General features: G+C 49.9%; 1 protein-coding gene across 1 annotated transcript in view; it reads left to right on the forward strand.

Annotated features, from left to right (window-relative positions):
• Nucleotides 1-12,154, forward strand: part of cdr2l (cerebellar degeneration-related protein 2-like) — a 31,357-nt gene extending 19,203 nt beyond the window's left edge. The window contains exons 3-5 of the mRNA XM_080209132.1: nt 3,148-3,296; nt 6,620-6,784; nt 10,582-12,154. Of these exons, the coding sequence (XP_080065258.1) occupies nt 3,148-3,296; nt 6,620-6,784; nt 10,582-11,461 (1,194 nt within the window). The 3' untranslated portion in view covers nt 11,462-12,154. The remainder of the gene's footprint in view (nt 1-3,147; nt 3,297-6,619; nt 6,785-10,581) is intronic.
• The last annotated feature ends 13,394 nt before the right edge of the window (nt 12,155-25,548 follow it).

Below are 25,548 nucleotides of genomic sequence, written 5' to 3' on the forward strand. Positions count from 1 at the left end.
GAGAGAGTGTGATGATGATGCCGGGAGAGAGTGTGATGATGATGCCGGGAGAGAGTGTGATGATGATGCCGGGAGAGAGTGTGATGATGATGCCGGGAGAGAGTGTGATGATGGTGCCGGGAGAGTGTGTGATGATGGTGCCGGGAGAGAGTGTGATGATGGTGCCGGGAGAGAGTGTGATGATGGTGCCGGGAGAGAGTGTGATGATGGTGCCGGGAGAGAGTGTGATGATGGTGCCGGGAGAGAGTGTGATGATGGTGCCGGGAGAGAGTGTGATGATGGTGCCGGGAGAGAGTGTGATGATGATGCCGGGAGAGAGTGTGATGATGATGCCGGGAGAGAGTGTGATGATGATGCCGGGAGAGAGTGTGATGATGATGCCGGGAGAGAGTGTGATGATGATGCCGGGAGAGAGTGTGATGATGATGCCGGGAGAGAGTGTGATGATGATGCCGGGAGAGAGTGTGATGATGATGCCGGGAGAGAGTGTGATGATGATGCCGGGAGAGAGTGTGATGATGATGCCGGGAGAGAGTGTGATGATGATGCCGGGAGAGAGTGTGATGATGATGCCGGGAGAGAGTGTGATGATGATGCCGGGAGAGAGTGTGATGATGATGCCGGGAGAGAGTGTGATGATGATGCTGGGAGAGAGTGCGGGCGCAGTGGGAAGGCTGCAGTCACAGTTCAGTGCCAGCTGGCTGTTTCCCTGCAGCATGCTGCCAGAATCCTGGTCCCTGTGGGTTCTCTAACTCCATTGTTAACAACAAACCCAGGGTCTGTCTTACAGTTCAAGTAATGATATTCTGTCGTCAGAAGCTCTCTGAACACATTTTCCCTTCAGGAGCCCTCTTTTACAGATGCACCATAGAAAGCATTCTTTCTGGTTGTATCACAGCTTGGTCTGGGCTCCTGCTCTGCCCAAGACCACAAGAATCGACAAAAGTCGTGAATGTAGCCCAATCCATCACGCAAACCAGCTTCCCAGCCATTGATTCTGTCTACACTTCCCACTGCCTCGGGAAAGCAGTCAGCATAATCAAGGACCCCACGCACCCCCGACATTCTCTCTTCCACCTTCTTCCTCTGGGGAAAAAGATACAAAAATACAGCTGACTCAAGAACAGCTTCTTCCCTGCTGCTGTCGGACTTTTGAATGGACCTACCTCACATTAAGTTGAACTTTCTCTAAATTCTAGCTATGACTGTAACACTGCATTCCGCATTCTCTCATTTCCTTCTCTATGAACGGTATACTTTGTCTCTATAGCACGCAAGAAACAATACTTTTCACTGTATGTTAATGCATGTGACAATAATAAATCAAATTAGATCTTTCTCCCTCTCTCTCCCCTCCCTCTGTCTCCCTGCCCCAAATCCATCTCTCTTCCCTTCCCTCTCTCTAGCCCCCCTTTCCCCCCCTCTTTCACTCCCTCCTCTCTCACTCTCCCCCTCGCTTTCCCAGGCCATGCCCTCGGTTTTGACACTAACCGCTGAAAGCTTTATGAATAAATAAAGTTGCTCAGATATACAAAACCTTTTCTAAATCATTTATTGGATTTTAGCCAGTGTGACCCCGTTCTAGAACCACACTTTAGGACGTCCAGGTAGATTTATTAGAATCGAACTGGAGATTAGAGACTTGAGTTCCATGGACAGACTGGAGAGGGGACACAGACTTACAGCATGAAGGTGAAAACTCTCGAGAGAAGATGTGATTTTTTTTACACAGCAAGTTGTGATCTGGAATATGTTGCCTTAAAAGGCTGGTGGAAACACATTCTCATTTCAGAAAGAGACATTGGATAAATACGAGAAGGGAACAACGTACAACGAGGGGCATGCACGCGATGGGTCGTACTTGGGCTGCTCTTGGTTGTTCGAGATTGGCCTAGTGCTTCATGTCGTTAGTGTACGCTTAAACTGGACCAGATGCTGGGCAACACGACAGCTCAGTGACTATCACTGTTTGCTGTGCAGACACATGGATTTGGGCCGGTGTCTGTGGGAGTTTGCGCATTCTCCCCGTGCTTGCGTGGGTTTTCTCCGGGTGCTCCGGTTTCCTCCCACACCCCAAAGATGTGCTCTTAGGCTGATTGGCAGCAATAAATTGTCCCTAAATTAGTTTCCCTCAATGTGGATGGCCATAAAACAATAGATGAGGGTCATGGGTGGAGGGGGCGGGGGGGACTGGTGGTGTTAAAAGGAGAGGCTGAATAAACTGGGCTTGTACTTGTTAGAGTTTAGAAGAATGAGGGGAGATCTCATTGAGACGTATAAGATGATGAATGGGATGGATAGGATGGAGGTGGAGAGGCTCTTGCCGCTCAGAAAGGACAGTAGGACTAGGGGGCACAGCCTCAAGATAAAGGGAGAGCGGTTTAGAACGGAGTTGAGGAGGAACTTCTTCACTCAAAGGGTGGTGAATCTCTGGAATTCTCTGCCCGTTGAAGTGGTGGAGGCTGCCTCGCTAAATATTTTTAAGACGCGGGTTGATGGGTTTTTGATAAGAGAGGGGATTAAGGGTTATGGGGAGAGGGCGGGAATGTGGAACTGAGCCACAACAGATCAGCCATGATCTTATTGAATGGCGGGGCAGGCTCGAGGGGCTAGATGGCCTACTCCTGCTCCTATTTCTTATGTTCTTAAAATGGCGGCGCGGGCTTGTTGGGCCAAAGGGCCTGTTTCCCGGGCTGTTTTGTTCTTTGTACAGAATTCTGAGTAAAAAGGTGGGATTAAATGGATATCTTTTTGAAAGAACTGGCAGGTGTTGTGGGCTGAATGGCCTCATTCCGTGCTGTGTTCACGATTCACGAGACTGGATGTTCTGCATGTGAGTGCAGCCAGTGGGAACGTGGTATCTATCCAAGGGAACATTTGTCTCGGGAGACACATTGGGACTACATTTGTGATAATGTATGAAACGTAAAGGGGGCCAACTGGCCAAGGGGCATTGAGTCAGTCGGTCACTGGTCAGTGTTGACTCAGACTGGTACGCACTGCCAGTTAGAGGGGTAAAATCAGCCAGGCTTCCTGCTCCTGGTTACACTCAGAACCCACTGGGGTCAACGTATAAACACCAGTATTGCCATTCGGCCCCCCCCCCAGTTCTGCCATTCGGTTTAGGTTTGTATCTTTCTCTCCTAGTACCTCAGCAAACAGCTGGAAATGTTACGTCAGATGAATGAGCAGCATGCCAAGGTGTACGAGCAGTTGGATGTGACAGCGCGCGACCTGGAACTCCACAACCAGAGACTGGTCCTGGACAGCAAGGCGTCGCAGCAGAAGATCGAGCGGTGAGTGTCCTGGGGGCAACGCCAGCCCACTTCCTCTCGGGCACTGGGCCATGCCTGACCAACCAGCAGGCATCTCACCTGCCTGCGACTGGCATTGAACTTGGCTCCCTCCAGGTCCCATCAGTAAATATTCTCTTGGCAAGAACTGTGCCCGCTAGAGACAGGGTTTCGATCCGCGTCAGCAGCAGAGGGTAACATCAACTAAATGGAACAGAGAGACTATGGAGTGTATGATTGGGGTGGTATAGTGGCACAGTGGTCAGCATTGGTGCCTCACAGCACCAGGGACCCAGGTTTGATTCCGGCCTTGGGCCACTGTCTGTGTGGAGTTTGCACATTCTCCCCGTGTCTGTGTGGGTTTCCTCCAGGTGCTCCGGTTTCCTCCCACAATCCAAAGATGTGCAGGTTAGGTTGATTGGCCACGCTAAATTGCCCTGAGGGTCAGGGGGTCTAACAGGATATGTGGGGTTACAGGGATAGGGCCTGGATGGGATTGTTGTTGGTGCAGGCTTGATGGGCAGAGTGGCCTCCTTCTGCACTGTAAGGATTCTATGATCTGTAATGGAATCAGGATAAATCATAGAATCCTTACAGTCCATTCAGTCCATTGAATCTGCACCAATTCTCCAACAGAGCATCCCATTCTTATCCTATCCTCGTAACCCCACATATTTACCTCACTAATCACCCTAACCTACGCATCGCGAAACACTGAGGGGCAATTTAGCATGGCCAATCCACCTAACCCACACATCTTTGGACTGTGGGAGGAAACCGGAGCACCTGGAGGAAACCCATGCAGACATGGGGAGAATGTGCAGACGCCACACAGACAGTGACCCAAGGTCGGGGGTCAAACCCAGGTCACTGGCGCTGTGAGGAGCATTTGACAAAGGAAAGATGGGTTCTGGAATAGGAATAGAAAAGCAAGCAAGTTGTGCTGAGTCTTTGCGAGTCCCAGGTTAGGCCTCAGCTGGAGGATGTGCTAAAGCACTGTGAGAAACACAGCTCACAGTTAAACAATTTAGTCAAGTCAAGTTCTGAAGGAGCAAGATTTTATTTGACGTTCTTGCAAGACCGGGTGTCTAGCGAAATAGGCACACCTCACATAGATTTGCAGCACATTTTATACCTTTTTTACAAGCATTGTAATGGCTTTGCAACGTGATGTTCTCCCCTAATTGGTGGTCCCTGTCCCATCTATGTGTTGACATTCTCCTATTGGCTCGAGGTGCCCTAAGTTCCCATCCCCTCTACTCCCCATCTAACAATGTCTCCTGTTATCACAAGAGTGCATTAGCAAACTCATCCATCTTATCCAATACTGTTACATGTCCAGTTCAGATTGGCAGTAATCAATCCTTTGCCAACTTAATCACTGCTGTCCCGACTATCTCAGTGACCCCTTCCCCCTTTTATGCTTAGTTGTATAAACAACACATCTTGCAGACCATTTGCTTTTTATAACGTGGGCCTCTTACATTCCTGCAGGATGTGGTGTATGCTTCACTGCACATCACATCTCTGATGTTATCTCTACATTACAGGCAGTCTTTTTATTATCCCTAATTATTACTGTGTTAGCAGCATCGAACCTTATGTCCTATGTTTGTGACTAAACTCACAGTTGTTTCCATAAAGTGGGTTATCAATATGCCTAACTATATCCAATCTATTTAACTTCAAGCTATTTCTCTATGCTCTACAAATATATGTGTTAACAACATCTTTACCTATTGCTCACAGCACTGGGCTCCATACCTGAGGAAGAATGTCAGTGACTCGGTGAGAGTGCGGATCAGCTTGACAGGAATACCATCATTGTGGAGAGATGGGGATTGGTCCCTTTGAGCAGAGACAGTTAATGTTTTTATTATATCTCCCCTTCAGAATTAGGAAAGGTTTTAACAGATTAAGGTGAAACAGTTTCCAGGGGCAGCAGGGTCAGTAACCTGAGGACACAGATTTACAGTGAGTGATCATAGACATTGAGGGGAATAATTTCTATACAGTGACTTGATAAGATCTGGGATGCCCAGCCCAAGAGTGTGGTGGATGCAGATTCACTGGGTATTTCCGAAGGGGTTGGATCAATACCGGAGGGGAAATCACTGCAGAGCCGTGGAGAAGTGAGCAGAGTAATGGCACTAATTCGATAACTGTTTAATCAACAGACTTGAGGGACTGAATGGCTTCTTCCCATGCTGCAGGATACTAGGATTCTATGGGGACAGTGTAGAGGGAGCTTTACTCTGTATCTAACCCCGTCCTGTACCTGTCCTGGGAGTGTTTGATGGGGGACAGTGTAGAGGGAGCTTTACTCTGTATCTAACCCTGTGCTGTACCTGTCCTGGGAGTGTTTGATGGGGGGACAGTGTAGAGGGAGCTTTACTCTGTATCTAACCCCGTGCTGTACCTGTCCTGGGAGTGTTTGATGGGGGGACAGTGTAGAGGGAGCTTTACTCTGTATCTAACCCCGTGCTGTACCTGTCCTGGGAGTGTTTGATGGGGGACAGTGTAGAGGGAGCTTTACTCTGTATCTAACCCCGTGCTGTACCTGTCCTGGGAGTGTTTGATGGGGGACAGTGTAGAGGGAGCTTTACTCTGTATCTAACCCCGTGCTGTACCTGTCCTGGGAGTGTTTGATGGGGGACAGTGTAGAGGGAGCTTTACTCTGTATCTAACCCCGTGCTGTACCTGTCCTGGGAGTGTTTGATGGGGGACAGTGTAGAGGGAGCTTTACTCTGTATCTAACCCCGTGCTGTCCCTGTCCTGGGAGTGTTTGATGGGGGACAGTGTAGAGGGAGCTTTACTCTGTATCTAACCCCGTGCTGTACCTGTCCTGGGAGTGTTTGATGGGGGGACAGTGTAGAGGGAGCTTTACTCTGTATCTAACCCTGTGCTGTACCTGTCCTGGGAGTGTTTGATGGGGGGACAGTGTAGAGGGAGCTTTACTCTGTATCTAACCCTGTGCTGTACCTGTCCTGGGAGTGTTTGATGGGGGGACAGTGTAGAGGGAGCTTTACTCTGTATCTAACCCCGTGCTGTACCTGTCCTGGGAGTGTTTGATGGGGGACAGTGTAGAGGGAGCTTTACTCTGTATCTAACCCCGTGCTGTACCTGTCCTGGGAGTGTTTGATGGGGGGACAGTGTAGAGGGAGCTTTACTCTGTATCTAACCCCGTGCTGTACCTGTCCTGGGAGTGTTTGATGGGGGACAGTGTACAGGGAGCTTTACTCTGTATCTAACCCCGTGCTGTACCTGTCCTGGGAGTGTTTGGATTGGGTGAGTAACTGCAATGCCTCCTCTGTGATTGGTTGCAGATTGACGGAGACCATTGAAGGGTTGCAGAGTCAGGTGGATGTGCTTCAAAGCCAGGTGCAGGAAATGAGGAACATGGATCAGCTGCGAGTCCGAAGGGATAAGAGGGAACGCCGGAAAACTATCCACACCTTTCCCTGCCTGAAGGAACTGTGTGCCAAGCCCAGGTAACTCTGCGCAAAGGTAGAGGCTGCGACTGACATTCAAACCAGTGGGGCGGGGAACTGGACAGAGCGGGGTGGGGAACTGGGCAGCGTAGGGAGCTGAGCAGAACAGCACAGGAAGCTGGGCAGCGCAGGGAGCTGGGTAGTGTGGGGAGTGGGGCGGGGAGGTGGGCAGATGGATGGGTTCATTCTTCACTGATTGTGTGAAGTTTAAACCTGGCCTGTGAGCCCCCTGTTGGAACAGACGAATCCATTACTGGCTAGAGGTTTCCTTGGGATCCATCAGTCCCTCTTCACTGAGCTAGGGGGTGGAGGCTGGATACACGAGGACAGGTTGGAGGTACTGAGTGAGTGTAAGGAGATGACTGAGGCACTGAGTGAGTGTGAGGAGTGATGGAGGTAGAATCATAGAAACCCTACAATGCAGAAAGAGGCCATTTGGCCACAATCCCACCCAGGCCCTATCCCCATATCCCTACATATTATACCCACTAATCCCTCTAACCTACACATCCCAGGACACTGAGGGACAATTTCTTACCATGGCCAATCAACCTAACCCGCACATCTTTGGACTGTGGGAGGAAACCGGAGCACCCGGAGGAAACCCACACAGACACGAGGAGAATGTGCAAACTCCACACAGACAGTGACCCGAGCCGGGAATCGAACCCAGGACCCTGGAGCTGTGAAGCAGCAGTGCTAACCACTGTGCTACCCCCAAAAGTGACTGAGTGAGTGTGAGGAGCGACTGAGGTCCCGAGTGAGTGTGAGGAGCGACTGAGGTCCCGAGTGAGTGTGAGGAGTGACTGAGGTCCTGAGTGAGTGTGAGGAGTGACTGCGGTCCTGAGTGAGTGTGAGGAGTGACCTGAGGTCCCGAGTGAGTGTGAGGAGTGACTGAGGTCCTGAGTGAGTGTGAGGAGCGACTGAGGTCCCGAGTGAGTGTGAGGAGCGACTGAGGTCCCGAGTGAGTGTGAGGAGCGACTGAGGTCCCGAGTGAGTGTGAGGAGCGACTGAGGTCCCGAGTGAGTGTGAGGAGCGACTGAGGTCCCGAGTGAGTGTGAGGAGCGACTGAGGTCCCGAGTGAGTGTGAGGAGCGACTGAGGTCCCGAGTGAGTGTGAGGAGCGACTGAGGTCCCGAGTGAGTGTGAGGAGCGACTGAGGTCCCGAGTGAGTGTGAGGAGCGACTGAGGTCCCGAGTGAGTGTGAGGAGCGACTGAGGTCCCGAGTGAGTGTGAGGAGCGACTGAGGTCCCGAGTGAGTGTGAGGAGCGACTGAGGTCCCGAGTGAGTGTGAGGAGCGACTGAGGTCCCGAGTGAGTGTGAGGAGCGACTGAGGTCCCGAGTGAGTGTGAGGAGCGACTGAGGTCCCGAGTGAGTGTGAGGAGTGACTGAGGTCCCGAGTGAGTGTGAGGAGCGACTGAAGTGCTTGTTATATAAAAATGACTGGGTATAGGGGAAAATAGAAGGACCTGCATTAATATAGCGCCTTTAACAACCACCAGACACCTGAAGCATTTTACAGCCAGTGAAATAATATTTTATTCTTTATTACATCATGGGATGTGGGTGTCGCTGGTAAGGCCGGTATTTATTACCCAGTAGAACTAAGTGGCAGTAAAGAGTCAACCACATTGCTGTGGCTCTGGAGTCACATGTAGGCCAGATCGGGTAAGGACAGCAGATTTCCTTCCCTAAAGGACATTAGTAAACCAGATTATAAGATGGCATCTTGTCCTTTTTTTATTGCAAGGGGACTAGAAAGTACAAGAGTAAAGAAGTCTTGCCACAATGATACAGGACTTTGTGAGACCCCATCGGGAATACCGTGTGCAGTTTCAGTCTCCATAATTAAGGAAGAATATAGTTGCCTTGGAGGCAAATGTTCACCAGATTGCTCCCGGGGATGAGAGGGTTGTCCTGTGGTGAGACGCTGTACAGATTGTCTCTGTATTCTCTGAAGTTTAGAAGATCTCGTTGAAACACACAAGTTTCAGAAGGTACTTGACCGGGTAGCCACACGGAGAAGCTGCTGAACCTAGAACAAGGGGGCACGAGCTCCGGATAAGGGGCTGGTCATTTAGGATTGCGATGAGGAGAAATAGAGGCTATTTCCCAGGGCTGGAATGGTCACTACGAGAGGGCACAGGTTTAAGGTGCTGGGGAGCAGGTACAGAGGAGATGTTAGGGGTACGTTTTTCACTCAGAAGGTGGTGAGTGGAATTGGCTGCCGTTGGTGGTGGTGGAGGCGAACTCGCTGGGGTCTTTTAAAAGACTTCTGGATGAGTATATGGGATTTAATGGGATTGAGGGTTATAGATAGGCCTGGTAGGTAGGGATATGATCGGCGCAACTTGTGGGCCGAAGGGCCTGTTTGTGCTGTAGTGTTCTATGTTCTAAATGTCTTTACTCAAAGTGTTGCAAATCTTGGGAATTCTCTACCTGAGTGGGTTGTAGAAACTCAGTTGATGAATGGATTTAAGGCTGGGGTCATTGGGTTTTAGACACTCCATTTCGGGATAAGAACATAAGAAATAGGAGCAGGAGTAGGCCATCTAGCCCTTCGAGCCTGCCCCGCCATTCAATAAGATCATGGCTGATCTGTCGTGGCTCAGTTCCACTTTCCCGCCCTCTCCCCATAACCCTTAATCCCCTCTCTTATCAAAAACCCATCAACCCGCGTCTTAAAAATATTTAGCGAGGCAGCCTCCACCACTTCAACGGGCAGAGAATTCCAGAGATTCACCACCCTTTGAGTGAAGAAGTTCCTCCTCAACTCCGTTCTAAACCGCCCCCCCTTTATCTTGAGGCTGTGCCCCCTAGTCCTACTGTCTTTTTTGAGCGGGAAGAGATAGGGAAAGTGGATTTGAGGTGAAGGAGTCAGCCATATTGAACAAAGAACAAAAACAGCCCGGGAAACAGGCCCTTCGGCCCAACGAGCCCGCGCCACCATTTTAACATTACCAGTCCCCCCCCTCCACCCATGACCCTTATCTATTGTTTTATGGCCATCCACATTGAGGGAAACTAATTTAGGGACAATTTGTTACACCAATCAGCCCAAGAGCACATCTTTGGGAAACCGGAGCACCCGGAGAAAACCCACGCAAGCACGGGGAGAATGCGCAAACTCCCACAGACACCGGCCCAAATCCATGTGTCTGCACAGCAATCAGTGATAGTCACTGAGCTGTCGTCTTGCCCAGTATCTGGTCCAGTTTAGGCACACACTAACGACATGAAGCACTAGGCCAATCTCGAACAACCAAGAGCAGCCCCAGTACGACCCATCGCGTGTATGCCCCTCGTTGGACAACAAGGCGGACCGACTTAAAACCTGTGAATTAGAAGAGAAAAACATCAGTATCATCCACATCCTTATACATTCCCAGGGACGTCCCAAGGCTCCTGAACCTTATTTAAAACAATCTCCTATATCCCCCCCCATCTCCATCCCGCTCATGTGCCTGTCTAAGTGACTCTTAAACAACTCCAGCGTGCCGGCCTCCACCACCTTGCTTGGCAGAGCATCCCATACCCCCACTGCCCTCTGTGTGAAGTGTTGGAGCAGCCCGACTGCTGATGGTGCCCCCATTTCCTGCGGCCTTACTAACTATTCTGCGCCGTGCTGAAATTTTATAACGAGTATAACCAGAAACTCTCCAAAGGCGGTTGAATTTGAAGAGGATCATGGGGCGGGGGGGGCGTGGAGGGGAAGTAAAGCTGATCTCTCTGGCACCGTGGGCCGAATGGCCTCCTGCTGTAATTCCGTTCCTCTGCTGTCTTTTCTTCCCGGCACAGGTACAGCTCCCAGGACGATACGTTCCCGGGGAACGGGGGCCTGGCTGAGCCCGAGCAGAAGCGCCTGGAGAAGGAGAACGAGCGGCTGCGGCTAATGGCGAACGCCCTCAGACTGCAGATCAGCCAGGAGAAGCAGCACAAGGAGGCGGCCGAGCGGGAGTGCGCGACTGTGCTGAGCGAGTACTCGGAGCTGGAGAGGAGGCTGTGCCAGATGGACAGCTACAAGCTGCGGGTGCGGGAACTGGAGGCTGAGTTACGGGAGCTGCAGCAGATGAAGCAGGTGAAGAAATACCTGATCAGCGGCGAGGACAACCTGTCGGAGGCCCTGCTTCAGCCGCTCAACAACACCCCGGAGTCGGACGACGGGGCCCCGGCTGGCACCAGCCCACCCTCTGCCAGCTCGGGCCAGGCCCGAGTGCGCAAGAGCTGCAGCGACACAGCGCTCAGCGCCATCATCACACGAGACGACGTCAGCCGGCACGAGGGCAACTACACGCTGCACGCCAACAACGTGCGCAAGAGGGGCATGTCCATCCTGCGGGAGGTGGACGAACAGTACCACGCCCTGCTGGAGAAGTACGAAGAGCTGCTGGGCAAGTGCCGGCGGCACGAGGAGGGCCTGCGCCACGCCTCTGTGCAGACGTCCCGGCCCGTCTCCCGGGACAGCTCCTGCCGCGACTTCCTGCTCGAGTGCCTGGAGGCAGAGGTGAAGGCCCCAGAGAAGAGCCTGAGCCTGAGCCAGCAGGTGGAGGCGGCGGACAAGAGGCTGGGCCACTCCCAGCCAGAGTACAAGGCGCTCTTCAAAGAAATCTTCTCCCGCATCCAGAAGACCAAGGCTGACATCAGTGCCAGCAAGTCCAAGAGCAAGGCCTCCAAATGACCCATCAACAGGGGAACAGGCTCCATCTTGGATCCGCCTGTGCCAGCCAATAGGAGACACTCTTATGGGATCCTCTCTCCCTCTCTGTGCCAATCAGAATGCAGCTCTTTGACCGTCATGTCCACACAGGCCTGTTTTCGGAGCCCTTTACGCACATACCGAGTGTGACAGGATGGAGCAGTTCCCCAGGCCACCCTACACAGGTCAAATACAGTGTATTATTTTTAAAGATGTTCAGTATTCTCCGATAGAGGGTGACGCACGCCACCTTGTCCTGATCGTCACGGCGACGTCCACGCCAATCTGTGGCCGAGACCTGAATCACAGACTGTTTCCGGAATGTTCTCTGATCCAGGACTGAGCCGAATCTGCTGCTTATTACCCGGTTACGGGACCTTGTTAAGTTGCCGCTGCTCTTCACGACGCGCTGTTTGAGGCAGTTTCCACACTTCTTTCCTTTTTGGTCTTATCGGGTTTTGGTACAAACATCACTTCAGGAGACGGCTTCCGGCAAACGGGCGATATCTTCACAAGGCTGCCGGGTTCTGCGTACTGCGACTGTCACCCGGTCTCAGATATGGGGTTGGTCTTGCCGACAAGCTGGCCAGCTGAGGACAGTTCCCTCTGAGAGGACTGCCACTGGGCACTGCCCACGCTCGTACTCTCGCTCTCTCACTGAACGTCCACTCGGGGCGGCGGGGGGGGGGGGGGGGGGGGGGGGGAGTGGGGGGTGGGGGTGGCGTTGGTGCATTTACAGGTGATCTTGTTTGACCTGGTTGACTTTAATGATCAGACCAGGTTGGCGCTCGGCTGACTGTTGATGGGCTCGGTTGAGGGAGTGGGGAGGGGGTTGTGTGGGGGGGGGGTGGGGGGTGGGGAGGGGGGGCACGGCTCGGGGACACTATGCAATAATATCATTGCTTTCACGATTATAGTTGTGTGTCTGGGGGTGGGAGGGAGCGAGCGGCAGTAATGTGATTTTTGACCTGGTTCCTGCCCTCTGTGATGCATGAGGATTTGGTCTGGCGTGTGGGTGACTCCTGCTGGTGTCTCATTGGGTTTCCTACCGCTCCACAGTTCAATCTTCTCCCCCTCTGCCCTGAAGCTGCTGAGCTCCAGCCTCACCCAGTGGGTGAGCCCAGGCACGGAGGCTGTGGAGGAGAGAGGAAGGTGCGGCAAGGATCTGCTCCTGCTCCCCATCTACATTGACGAGTCACGGTTACCCCAGCTCCGGGGGCTGTTTTGGTTCCGTTTGCAGGATGTTTTTGCGGTGCTGGTTTCCCATTCAATGTGCAGTACCTCGCTGTCCTCAGTATTATCCGAAGCGTCTTCCTCCAGACGCTGTTGTGCAATTTGAGGAGGTGCCTCCTCAGGCCTTTACTGAAAGTGGAGCCCAGTGTAGCCAGGCCGTCCCCTCCGGGACCGTCCCCTCGAGGGGTTACTCAGGTGTTGGGCTGGAGTCGGGTGTGTGTGTTTTGAGGTTTTAGCCACGCGGGTAAATGAGGGTTTGGGGAGAGGAGGCAAACCGATGTGGATAGGGAGAAGGCAGCACAGGGAAGGGATCAGGAGCAGATCCGTGCCACGTCTTTTCTCTCTCCTCAGCACCCTCGGTGTCTGGGCTCACCCACTGGGTGAAGTTAGGGTTCATGAGGCTTTGATCTCTTGAGAGTGGGAGTGTACACACTGAGAAACCTACTCCCCAGAGGTGGTGGGGGGGGTTCCCATTACTCCTAAGAGGAGGAGGGAGGGAGGGGTGGTCCTGTTATCCCTGAGGGAGGGGAGGGTGTCCCGTTACCCCTAGGTGGGGGTGTCCCATTACCCCTGAGGGAAGGAGTGGGGAACGTTTCCCGTTACCCCTGAGGGAAGAGAGGGTGGTGTCCCACTACCCCTGAGAGAGGCGGGGGGTGGTCCCACTACCCCTGAGAGAGGGGGGGGTGGTCCCACTACCCCTGAGAGAGGGGGGGTGGTCCCACTACCCCTGAGAGAGGGGGGGGTGGTCCCACTACCCCTGAGAGAGGGGGGGTGGTCCCACTACCCCTGAGAGAGGGGGGGTGGTCCCACTACCCCTGAGAGAGGGGGGGTGGTCCCACTACCCCTGAGAGAGGGGGGGTGGTCCCACTACCCCTGAGAGAGGGGGGGTGGTCCCACTACCCCTGAGAGAGGGGGGGTGGTCCCACTACCCCTGAGAGAGGGGGGGTGGTCCCACTACCCCTGAGAGAGGGGGGGGTGGTCCCACTACCCCTGAGAGAGGGGGGAGTGGTCCCATTACCCCTGAGAGAGGGGGGGGTGGTCCCATTACCCCTGAGAGGGGGGGGTGGTCCCACTACCCCTGAGAGAGGGGGGAGTGGTCCCACTACCCCTGAGAGAGGGGGGGGTGGTCCCACTACCCCTGAGAGAGGGGGGAGTGGTCCCACTACCCCTGAGAGAGGGGGGAGTGGTCCCACTACCCCTGAGAGAGGGGGGGGGTGGTCCCATTGCCCCTGAGGGAGGTGAGGGGGGGGGGGGGGGGTCTATCTCCCATTACCCTGCTGTAATAAATTTTTCCACGATCACCATCTTTCCAGTAGGAGTGTTGCGATCGGGTAATCCTGTTCCCGGGGCCGATGTCCCTCAGCAATCTCCAGCCTCCGTCGCTGATTCTCGGAGCTCCAGAGGAACCGAGGAGATTGTGATTGACATCAGGCCCAGGTCAACCACTGTCACAGTCAATCAGATCAAAACACATCTCCTGAAGCCGCAGTGGCTTCACTGATATAAAACTGGGTGGAGAGGGAGCCCAGGGTTTATTCTCTGATATGTTCTGAGCTGTGCAGTTCCTGCTGTGTGGCAGTAGGGGCTGTAAGATTAGACAGAGGTGAAGCACACCATAGTTGAATAGCACTGTCTAAAATTGTTATTCAGTGGGGTATGAAACCCAATCTGATCAAGAGTCTACACAAGGGTGGCATGTCTCGGTGTGTGAGTGACCCCTCACACTGTTACTGATCTCTCTGTACCACACGGACCCAGAGACTATCACACGTTTCAGATAAGTGCCAAAATTGTTTATCTTTTGTTTAAAAGTATAATTTCAAGATAAGTACTAAATCTCTAGTTCCTAATTCTAACATTAAAAGGTGATGTTGCTGTTATTACTCAGTGTGCTGTGACTGGTTTATTCCTGGCTCAGGATCTCAGTATTGAACAGAGGGATACTGCACCCTCACTCCACAGGGAACAGCCATCCCTTTCCTCCTTCTCCACGTCTCATCCTTTCAGTCAGCTATTTCAATTTGGGATGAATCATAGCCTCACTCGAACCTGACTCAGCAGGGTCACTAATTCAACAACATTTTTACCTCCATTATCTGCAAAAGTTCAAACACCCCAAGACTAGTGTGGCAAAGTGGCTCAGTGGTTGGCACTACTGCCTCACAGTGCAGACAGGAACCTGGGTTCGATTCCCATGCTCGGGTCACTGTCTGTGTGGAGTGTGCATGTTCTCCCCGTGTCTGCGTGGGTTTCCTCTGGATGCTCCAGTTTCTTCCCACAGGCCAAAGATGTGCAGGTTCGGTGGATTACCGTGCTACATTGCCCCTTCGTGTCAGGAGATTAACAGGTTGTGGGAGCCTGGGTGGGATTGTAGTCAGTACAGACTCAATGGGCTGAATGGCCTCCTGCACTGTCAGGATTCTATGATTCATCTTCCTTCCATTACACATAAACAGTACACAGTCCTGGACAGAAGCAGGAACAATAATCAGTATCGATGTCTCCCTTGGAGACAGATAGGGGCAGGATGGCTGTGGGGGGGGGAGAGGGGCAGGATGGCTGTGGGGGGGGGAGAGGGGCAGGATGGCTGTGGGGGTGGAGAGGGGCAGGATGGCTGGGGGGGGGGAGAGGGGCAGGATGGCTGGGGGGGTGGAGAGGGGCAGGATGGCTGGGGGGGGGAGAGGGGCAGGATGGCTGGGGGGGTGGAGAGGGGCAGGATGGCTGGGGGGGAGGAGAGGGGCAGGAAGGAAATAGCTGGTACCTCATCCTCCAGTGATTGGATGGGGCTGAGCTGGGATTGGATTCATCATTATCTGAGTTTATCGTGTTTATCTTCAGTGACCCTCTCCCTATTCCCTCTCCCTATTCCCTCTCCCTATTCCCTCTCCCTATTCCCGCTCCCTATTTTTCATTTGTTGTTCATGTTTCGACGGAATGCATTACTTTTTTTAACTGTGGTTTAATGTTTAATTTTGTAGTTTCTCTTTGAGTTCCTAACTGGTTTTTGACGTGTTTAACTAAGGATACATTCTTTAACCAAATAAATTTGACTTATTGTTTTTTTTTGTAATCTTTTGTCACCTGCTCCTGTATTGCTTTTGCATTCAGTCCAGTCTCTTGTTTCAATCCCTTATCCCTCTATTCCTCCGGGAGGTTTCATTATTGGCTAGTTTATTTGTACTCTTCAATGAAATGTGTTTTTCTGTTGATCATATTTTTAAATGTTTCCCACTGCTTTTCCATCTCTTTGTTAATATTTTGTTAATATTGTTAGTGATTTAACTTCCCTACTTCAATACTCACCATCGATGATTCTATTTCATCATTAATATATTTTAAATATCTATTACTTTGAACCATGTCTTAGCAATATTCTAAAGTTATGATCACTATTGCCTAGAGGTTCCTCCATGATAAATTTCTCCTGTTTATCTGGTTTATTTTCCATTATTGACTCCAGCAGTGATTCCCCTCTGGCTCAGATTCTTTGGTACTTTGTAAAAAGGAGTCCTGTATGTTCTCTTAAAAAAAAAATCCCCTTCTGCTTTCCTACCTCCTCGTATCACTTTATTTGTGAATAATTAACAGCTCCCATGATCATTCTTCAATGTATTTTTTCATAGATTTTCCCTCCTATCTTTCCTTCTAATATTCAGTTGTCCATCGTATATCCCTTTTAGAATGGTTGATCTTTTCTTACCTTTTATTTCAATTCATTTTCAGGAGAAACATAGATGATAGGAGCAGGAAGAGGCCATTTGGCCCTTCAAGCCTGTTCCACCATTCATCATGATCTTGGCTGATCATCCAGCTCCATAGCTTAATCCTGCTTTCTCCCCATAACCTTTGATCCCATTCACCCCAAGTGCTATATCCAGCCACCTCTTGAATACACTCAGTGTATTCAAACACTTCCTATGGTAATGAATTCCACAGGCTCATCACACTTTGGGTGAAGAAATGTCTACTCGTCTCCGTTCTAAATGGTCTACCCCAAATCCTCAGACTGTGGCCCCTGGTTCTGGATTCCCCCACCATCAGGAACATCCCCCCCTGCATCTCTCCTGTCTAGTCCTGTTAGAATTTTATAAACTTCTGACATTCCCCCCCTCCTCATTCATCTCAACTCCAGAGAAAATAATCCTAACCGAGTCAATCTCTCCTCATATATCAGTCCTGCCACCCCCAAGTCAGCCTGGTAAACCTTCATTGCACTCCCTCGAGAGCAAGAACATCCCTCCTCAGAAAAGGAGATTAAAACTGCCCACAATACTCTAGATGTGGCCTTACCAAGGCCCTGTATTATTGCACCAACACATCCCTGCTTCTGTACTCTCAACCTCCAATGAAGGACAACATACAATTTGCATTCTTTACCCGCCCGCAGTGACTGGTGCACAAGGACACCCAGGTCCTTCTGCACACTCCCCTCTCCCAATTTACAGCCATTCGGGTAGTAATCTGCCACCTTGTTTTTGCTTCCAAAGTGAATAACCTCACATTTATCCAAATTATCCTGCATCTGCCATTGATTAGCCCACTCACCCAACCTGTCCAGATCATTCTGAAGGATTTCTGCATCCTTGTCACAGTTCACCCTCCCACCCAACTTGGTATCATCTGCAAACTTCAAGATGTTACCTGATTGTTCCCTCATCCAAATAATTAATATATACTGTGAATAACAGGTCCCCGTGGCACCCCACTAGTTACTGCCTGCCAATTTGAAAAGGACCCATTAATTCCTACTCTTTGTTTCCTCTCTGCCAACCAGTTTTCTATCCATCTCAATACACTTCCCCCAATCCCATACGCTTTAATCGTGCACGATAATCTCACATGCAGGAATTTGTCAAACGCTTCCTGAAAGTCCAAATATACCACATCGACTGGCTCCCCCTTGTCAACTCTACAAGTTACATCTTCAAAGAATTCCAACAGATTTGTCAAGCATGATTTCCCCTTCATAAATCCATGCTGACTCTGACCCTGCCACTGCTTTCTAAATGCTCTGCTATAACGTCCTTGATAATGGATTTGAGAATTTTCCCCACTGCTGATGTTAAGCTGACTGGTCTGTAATCTACTGTTTCTCTCTACCTCCCTTTTTGAATATTGGAGTAACATCAGCTATCGTCCAATCTGCAGGGACTGTTCCAGAGTCTATAGAATCCTGGAAGATGACCCCCAATGCATCCACTATTTCTAGAGCCACTTCCTTAAGTACTCTGGGATGTAGATTATCCAGCCCTGGGGATTTATCCGCCTTCAATCCCATTAGTTCTTCCAGCACCATTTCTCTACTGGGGTGGCATGATGGCACAGTGGTTAGCACTGCTGCGTCACAGCACCAGGGACCTGGGTTCAATTCCCAGCTTGGGTCACTGTGTGGAGTCTGCACATTCTCTCCGTGTCTGCATGGGTTTCCTCCCACAGTCCAAGGATGTGCGGGTAAGGTGGATTGGCCGTGCTAAAATTGCCCCTTCGTGTCAGGGGGATTAGCAGGGTAAATACATGGGGCTATGGGGATAGGGACTGGGTGGGATTGTGGTTTGGTGTAGACTTGACAGGCCAAAGGGCCTCCTTCTGCAGTGTAGGATTCTATGATAATACTGATCTTCCCTCTCATTAAATCTTCTATTCTCCAACATCTCCGGTGTCTGATTTGTGTCGTCTTTTGTGAAGACAGAACCAAAGTATGTATTCAGTTGCTCAGCCATTTCTTTGTTGCCCTATTATACATTTCTGTTTGTAGGGGACCAACACTTGTCTTCACTAACATCTTTCTCTTCATGTATCTATCGAAGATTTTAGTGTCAGAGTTTATGTTCCTTGCAAGCTTACTTTTGTACTATACTTTTCCCTTTTTAATCAATCTCTTGGACCTTTTTTGCTGAATTCTAAACTGCTCCCAATCTTGCTCTCTATCATCTTCCTTGGATCAGATAGAATCTCTAATTTCCTTTTGTGGATTGGGCCTCTTTCCCGTTTTCCTTTTGTGCCAGACAGGAATAAACAGTTGCTGCGGTTCCTCCCATGAATTCCTTGTGATGTGGTGATAATATCTAGGCAGTTACTCTGGGAACATGGGTTCAAATCCCAGTGTGGCAACTAGTGAGGAATTAAAAGTCAATTAATACATCTGGAATATTAAGCTAGTCTCAGTTACCTTGACAACTTATTCAGTTGATTAAGATGGTCTTTTCCTTCTCTATGAATGGTATGCTTTGTTTGCAAGAAACAATACTTTTCACTGCATCCCAATACATGTGACAGCAATAAATCAAATCAAACTGTGATCTGGTTCATTAATGTCCTTCAGGGAAAGAAATCTGCTGCCCTTCCCCAGTCTGATCTACATGTGACTCTGGACACACAGCAATCTGGTTGACTCTTAGTTGCTCCCTGCAATGACTTAGCAGCCTCTCTGTTCAAGGGCAATTAGGGATGGGTAAAAATGCTAGCCCAGCCGGCGATGCGCACATCCCTTTAAAAGGTTGAAGAGAAAGGTTGGATTCTCTTCCTGGTGGATCTGTCATTTTTGTTACCACAGCCATTGCTATCTCTGACACAGCTCTCCTTCCTTCCCTGTCCATCAGCTTTGTTACCTGCCCCGTCCCTTATAGATCCATGGTTCAGTTTTCCCAAGTATACCTGGCCCCACCCTACAAATATATAAAGTTTGAAAATAGCAGGAGTGGGCTGTTTAGCTTTGAACCATTCAGTATGATCATGGCTGATCTTTGATCTCAACACCATACTCCCATCCTCTCTCCATACCCCTCGACACCTTTAGAGACTAGAGACCTATTCATTTCCTCCTTAAATATATCCAGTGACTTCTCCTCCAGAGCTTTCTGTGGTAGAGAATTCCACAAGTTCACCAGCCTGAGCGGAGAAGTTTCTCCTCAGTCCTAACTAGCCCACCCTGTAACCTGAGACTGTGACCCCTTGTTCTAGACACCCTTAGTCAGAGGAAACTATATCCCTACAACCAGCCTGTCCAACCCTGTCCGAATTTTAAACTTTTTAATAAGATCCACTCTCATTCCTCTAATTCCCGGTGAACACAGACCCAGTCCACCCTATCTCTCCTCAGGTAACAATCCTGCCATCCCAGGAATCCGTCTGCTGACCCTTTGCTCCACTCTGTCTATGGCAAGTGTACGGTTTCTTCGATAAGGAGACCAAAACCACGCACAGTATTCCAGGTGTGGCCTCACCCAGTAAGACATCTCTGCTCCTGCACAGTTCTTTTGCAATGAAGGCCAACCTACCGTTTGCCTTCCAATTTGCTTGCTGGACCGACCTGTGTGCTTGCTTTCAAGGACTGGTTTATGAGGGTACCTAAGTCACTTTGTACATAAACATTTTTTCCAATCTATCACCATTTTAATAATACTGTAACCATTCTGTTTTTCTTACCAAAGTGAATATCTTCACACTTACGTTATCCTGCATCTGCCATACATTTGCCCACTCACTCAACCTGTCTAAATGGCCTTAAAACCTCTTCCTTTCCACCACTCAATTTCTAGTTTTGTGTTGGCAGCGAACTTGGAAATATTACATTTGATTCTCTCATCCAAATCATTGATATATCATGAATAGCTTGGGCACAAACACAGAATCATCTGGTACCCCATTTGCCACATTGGAAAAGACCCATTCATTCCTACTCTCTGTTTCCTGTTTGCTTTCCAATTCTCAAACATGCCAATATATTACCCCAATTCCATGTACTTTAATTTTGCACACTAACTCTTTCGTGAAACTTTATCAAAAGCTTTTGAAAATCCAACTACATCATATCCATGAGTTCACCCATATCTATTCTAGTTCCATCCTCAGAAAACTCCAGTAGGTTTGTCAACACGATTTCCGTTTCATAAATCCATGTTGACTTTGTCTAATCCCTTTGAATGCCTTCAAATCCTTGTTCCATTTCCAATACTGTGCACATCAATTTAGTTTGGTTTTTATGAATTATTCCTCATGCTTTCCTGTAACTGTGACGGCCAGGAGAGAGATCCTCTCCCCACCTTGTCTATAAGTAGAGGTGTTCTTGAATTTTTTTAAAATGTTCTTGTGTTTTGATTAACTCATTCAAACCCGGGGACTGGGGTGGGGAGTGCTTGTGATCTCTCACACACATATTTGGAGGGGGGGGTGGGGTAGAAATGAGGACGATTTACAACTGTAGGCAACAACAGTTTTAAAAAAAAACCCAGGAATGAGTATTAGTTGGTGTGATTTCTGAAGTAGAGTCCAGACTCTGTTTCCTGGAGGGTTCTGTCTGGATGAGCTCCTGGTTGGAGAGAGAACAAGAAATCCCTTGAAACGAGTGACGATGCGGCATGTTGGGATTTCTATGTTTAGACCACTTGGCAGATAAAGATCAAAGACTTTTCACATCAAACAGGCTCTCGGTGTTGAGAGATGGTGGCCAGCTGCTTGGTTCATCAGGAGCTGCCAGAGTTCTTTCCAGCTTGTGTTCAAGCTAGAAATATAATTTTTAAATGATTCAAAAGCTTGTAGCCTGGGGTCATGTGATGTGGCTCATTAATATATTAATTGCAGCCTCGCTGCTGGCTAAAATCCATTATTTCCCACAGCAGCAAAATAGAACATAGAACATTACAGCGCAGAACAGGCCCTTCGGCCCACGATGTTGCGCCGACCAGTTAAAAAGCAATGACCCTCTAACCTAAACCAATCCCTTTCCATCCATAAACCTATCCACGGATCTCTTAAACGCCCCCAAACTAGGCGCATCCACAACTGCAGCAGGCAGGGCATTCCAATCCCTCACCACCCTCTGGGTAAAGAACCTACCCCTGACATCCGTCCTATAACTACCACCCCTTAATTTAAAGCTATGCCCCCTCGTGCTAGCTTTCTCCATCCGAGGAAAAAGGCTATCACTGTTCACCCTATCTAAACCTCTAATCATCTTATATGTTTCAATAAGGTCCCCTCTTAGCCGCCTTCTTTCTAACGAAAACAACCCCAAATCCCTCAGTCTCTCCTCATAGGACCTCCCCTCCATACCAGGCAACATCCTGGTAAACCTCCTCTGCACCCTCTCCAAAGTCTCCACATCCTTCCTGTAATGTGGGGACCAGAACTGCACACAGTACTCCAAGTGCGGCCGCACCAGAGTCTTGTACAGTTGCAACATGACGCTGCGACTCCTAAATTCAATCCCCCTACCAATAAACGCCAAGACACCGTATGCCTTCCTAACAACCCTATCTACTTGATTCCCAACTTTCAGGGATCTATGTACACATACACCTAGATCCCTCTGCTCATCCACACTATTCAGAGTCCTCCCGTTAGCCCTATACTCGACACATGGGCTGAATGGCCGTCTGTACTTTAGGGATTCTATGACCCACAAGATTGACTGTTTGTTCTGGAAGGTTTCAATAGAGATTACAAGAAGAAAAAAAAGATCCACCCCCATCCTTGCGGATGGTGGCTGTTGATACTTCAGAGAGGGTATTACAAGCTTCACATTACCATTCCGGCTGGGGGAGTCAGTTCATTGTTAGTTCTCTGGTATTATGATGATATTGTGGTTTTACAATGGGGTATCAGATTCCGCAAGGATGGGGGTGGATCTTTTTTTTGTTCTTGTAATCTCTATTGAAACCTTCCAGAACAAACAGTCAATCTTGTGGGTCATAGAATCCCTAAAGTACAGAAGGCCATTCACCCCATTGAGTCTGGGCAGACCACAATCCCATAGAACACTACAGCACAAACAGGCCCTTCAACCCACAAGTTGCGCCGATCATATCCCTACCTACCAGGCCTATCTATAACTCTCAATCCCATTAAATCCCACATACTCATCCAGAAGTCTCTTAAAAGACCCCAGCGAGTTCACCTCTACCACCACTGACGGCAGCCGATTCCACTCACTCACCACCCTCTGAGTGAAAAACTTACCCCTGACATCTCCTCTGTACCTGCTCCCCAGCACCTTAAACCTGTGTCCTCTTTTAGTGACCATTTCAGCCCTGGGAAATAGCCTCCGAGAATCCACCCTATCTATTCCTCTCAACATTTTATAAACCTCTATCAGGTCGCCTCTCAACCTTCGTCTCTCCAGGGAGAAGAGACCCAGCTCCCTCAAGCTATCTTCATAAGGCATGCCTCCCAATCCAGGCAACATCCTTGTAAATCCTTTTTGTTCTTCTAATCTCTATTGAAACCCTCCAGAACAAACAGTTAATCTTGTGTATCATAGAATCCCTAAAGTATGGAAGGAGGCCATTCAGCCCATTGAGTCTAGACAGGCCACAATCCCACCAGGCCCTATTCCTGCAATCCCACACATTTACCCTGCTAATCCCCTTAAATTGACACCAGGGTCAATTTAGCATAGCCAATCAACCGAACCCATACGTCTTTGGACTGTGGGAGGAAACTGGGGCACCCGGAGGAAACCCAGGCAAACACAAGGATAATGTGCATACAGTGACCCGAGGTCAGAATTGAACGTGGGTCCCTGGCACTGTGAGGCAGCAGTACTAACCACTGTGCCACCCTGTAGCAAGTAACCTGTAGCAGCCATTTTTTGGTTAGGCAGGCATTAATTTTAGCAAATGAATAAAGTTTTGAAACATTTTGGATTTCTTTTCCATAGAATAGAACCATAGAACCCTACAGTGCAGAAGGAGGCCCCTTGGCCCATCAAGTCTGCACTGACCACAATCCCACCCAGGCCCTACCCCCACATATTATACCCACTAATCCCTCTAACCTACACATCCCTGGACACTAAGGGGCAATTTCTCAGCATGGCCAATCAACCTAACCCGCACATCATTGGACTGTGGGAGGAAACCAGAGCACCCGGAGGAAACCCACGCAGACACGAGGAGAATGTACAAACTCCACACAGTCAGTGACCCGAGCCGGGAATCGAACCCAGGACCCTGGAGCTGTGAAGCAGCAGTGCTAACCCACTGTGCTACCGTGCCGCCTTCATGTCTTATTGGCATAGCGACTGATTATGTTACCTTTCTTTCAATTGCCTTCCTTTCCCAACCATCCCTTCCGCAGTTGACCCTGTGGGCACTGCCAGTGGATCAGGTCTCTCGAGTAAGCCTGTAGGCCCTCGCCATCCATGAGTTCATTGTGGGTGATTGCACCAATGCCGTGGCCTTGACAGAAACATAGCAAAAGCCTCGCTGCCAGGCGATATTTTCCTCCACTTCCCGTGCCTGGGCTATTGTGGTGATGGTATTATATCACCAAATCATACCTCAGTCCAACCAGGGCTCGGGAGACAAACCATGGGCCTGGTGCCTCTCCTGTTTTCAGACCCTGTCCCCTCCGGCCCCTCACACCCCATCCGCATTCTTGTAAACTCTGCATCAAATGCACCTTGATAACGATGGCAAGAAAAGCAAAGCCAATAGTTTTTCCACACAAAACTTTGTAACAATACTTTGTGCCTTCGGAAAATGTCCTTACCCCATTGGGCATTTAGTGTGATCAGACAAACTCTGAAATGTTGCCTTTAGAAAAAGAGCTAAATAAACTTACAGATCACCGAAAGGGGAGGGCCTCTGCATTGCTCCAGGTGTTTCCAACACATTACTCAACACCCGTGATGGCACGGGGTCAGATCCAGTCCTCGCTGGGCTGCGGGAGGACGGGGTGCGGGTGATTTTAGGGTTGGAAAGAGTTGGTAGTATGGCCTACAGGACAGGTAGATAAGGTGGTTAAGAAGGCAAATCGAATACTTGCCTTTATTAACCATGGCATTCAACATAAGAGCAGGGAGATTTTGACAGAGCTGTATAAGACACTGGTTACTGTGTGCAGTTCGGTTGCTACACTATAGGAAGGATGTGACTGTACTGGAGAGAGAGGGAGCAGTGGAGATTGACCAGGATGTTGACTGGGATGGAGCGTTTCAGCTATGAAGAGAAACTGGATGGGGGGCGGGAGTTGGAGCAGAGAGGCTGAAGGGGTCCTGATTGAGGTGTATAAAATTATGAGGGTATGGACAGGGTAGGTAGGAAGGAATGTTTCCCCTCACAGAGGGGTCAATAACCAGGGAGCATAGATTTAAGTTAAGGAGCAGGAGATGTGAGGACAAACTAAGAAATTGCCCCTAGGGATGTGTAGGTCAGAGGGATTAGTGGGTATAATGTGTAGGGATAGGGGGGTAGGGCCTGGGTGGGATTGTGTTGGGTGCAGACTCGATGGGCCGAAGGGCCTCTTTCTGCACTGTAGGGTTTCTATGATTCTATGAAACATTTTCACCCAGAGACGGGAATCTGGAACTCACCGCCTGATGGGTTGGCACAGGCGGGAACCCTCACACTTAAGAACTATTTAGATGAGCTCTTGAAACGCCATAACATACAAGACCACAGATTAAATAGGTGCTTGATAGCTGGCGCAGATACGATGGGGCTTCTTCCTGTGCTGTAAAACTCGACACTGTGAGGAATAATAAGTATCTGAAATATTGATAGGTGTTTAATATTGTACTCAGTGATAGGCCCTGAGGGAGAACTCGGTCTGTTCAAAAAGCGCTTGTGTTCCAGCCGGACGGTGAAATTGTCGCCCCCGAAACAGAGGATGCGGCGCCATGTTGGGAAGGACAAGCCGGCGCTGTCCGCCATGTTGCGAAGGACAGGCCGATCGGCGGGCGCCATGTTTGGAAGGACAGGCTAATCGGTGGGCGCCATGTTGAGAAGGACAGGCTGATCGGCGGGCGCCATGTTGGGAAGGACAGGCCGACTCTGTCCGCCATGTTGGAAAGGACAGGCCGGCTCTGTCCGCCATGTTGGAAAGGACAGGCCGGC

Source organism: Carcharhinus amblyrhynchos, chromosome 21, assembly GCF_965287045.1.
Source record: "Carcharhinus amblyrhynchos chromosome 21, sCarAmb.v2.hapA, whole genome shotgun sequence".
Lineage (NCBI taxonomy): Eukaryota > Metazoa > Chordata > Chondrichthyes > Carcharhiniformes > Carcharhinidae > Carcharhinus > Carcharhinus amblyrhynchos.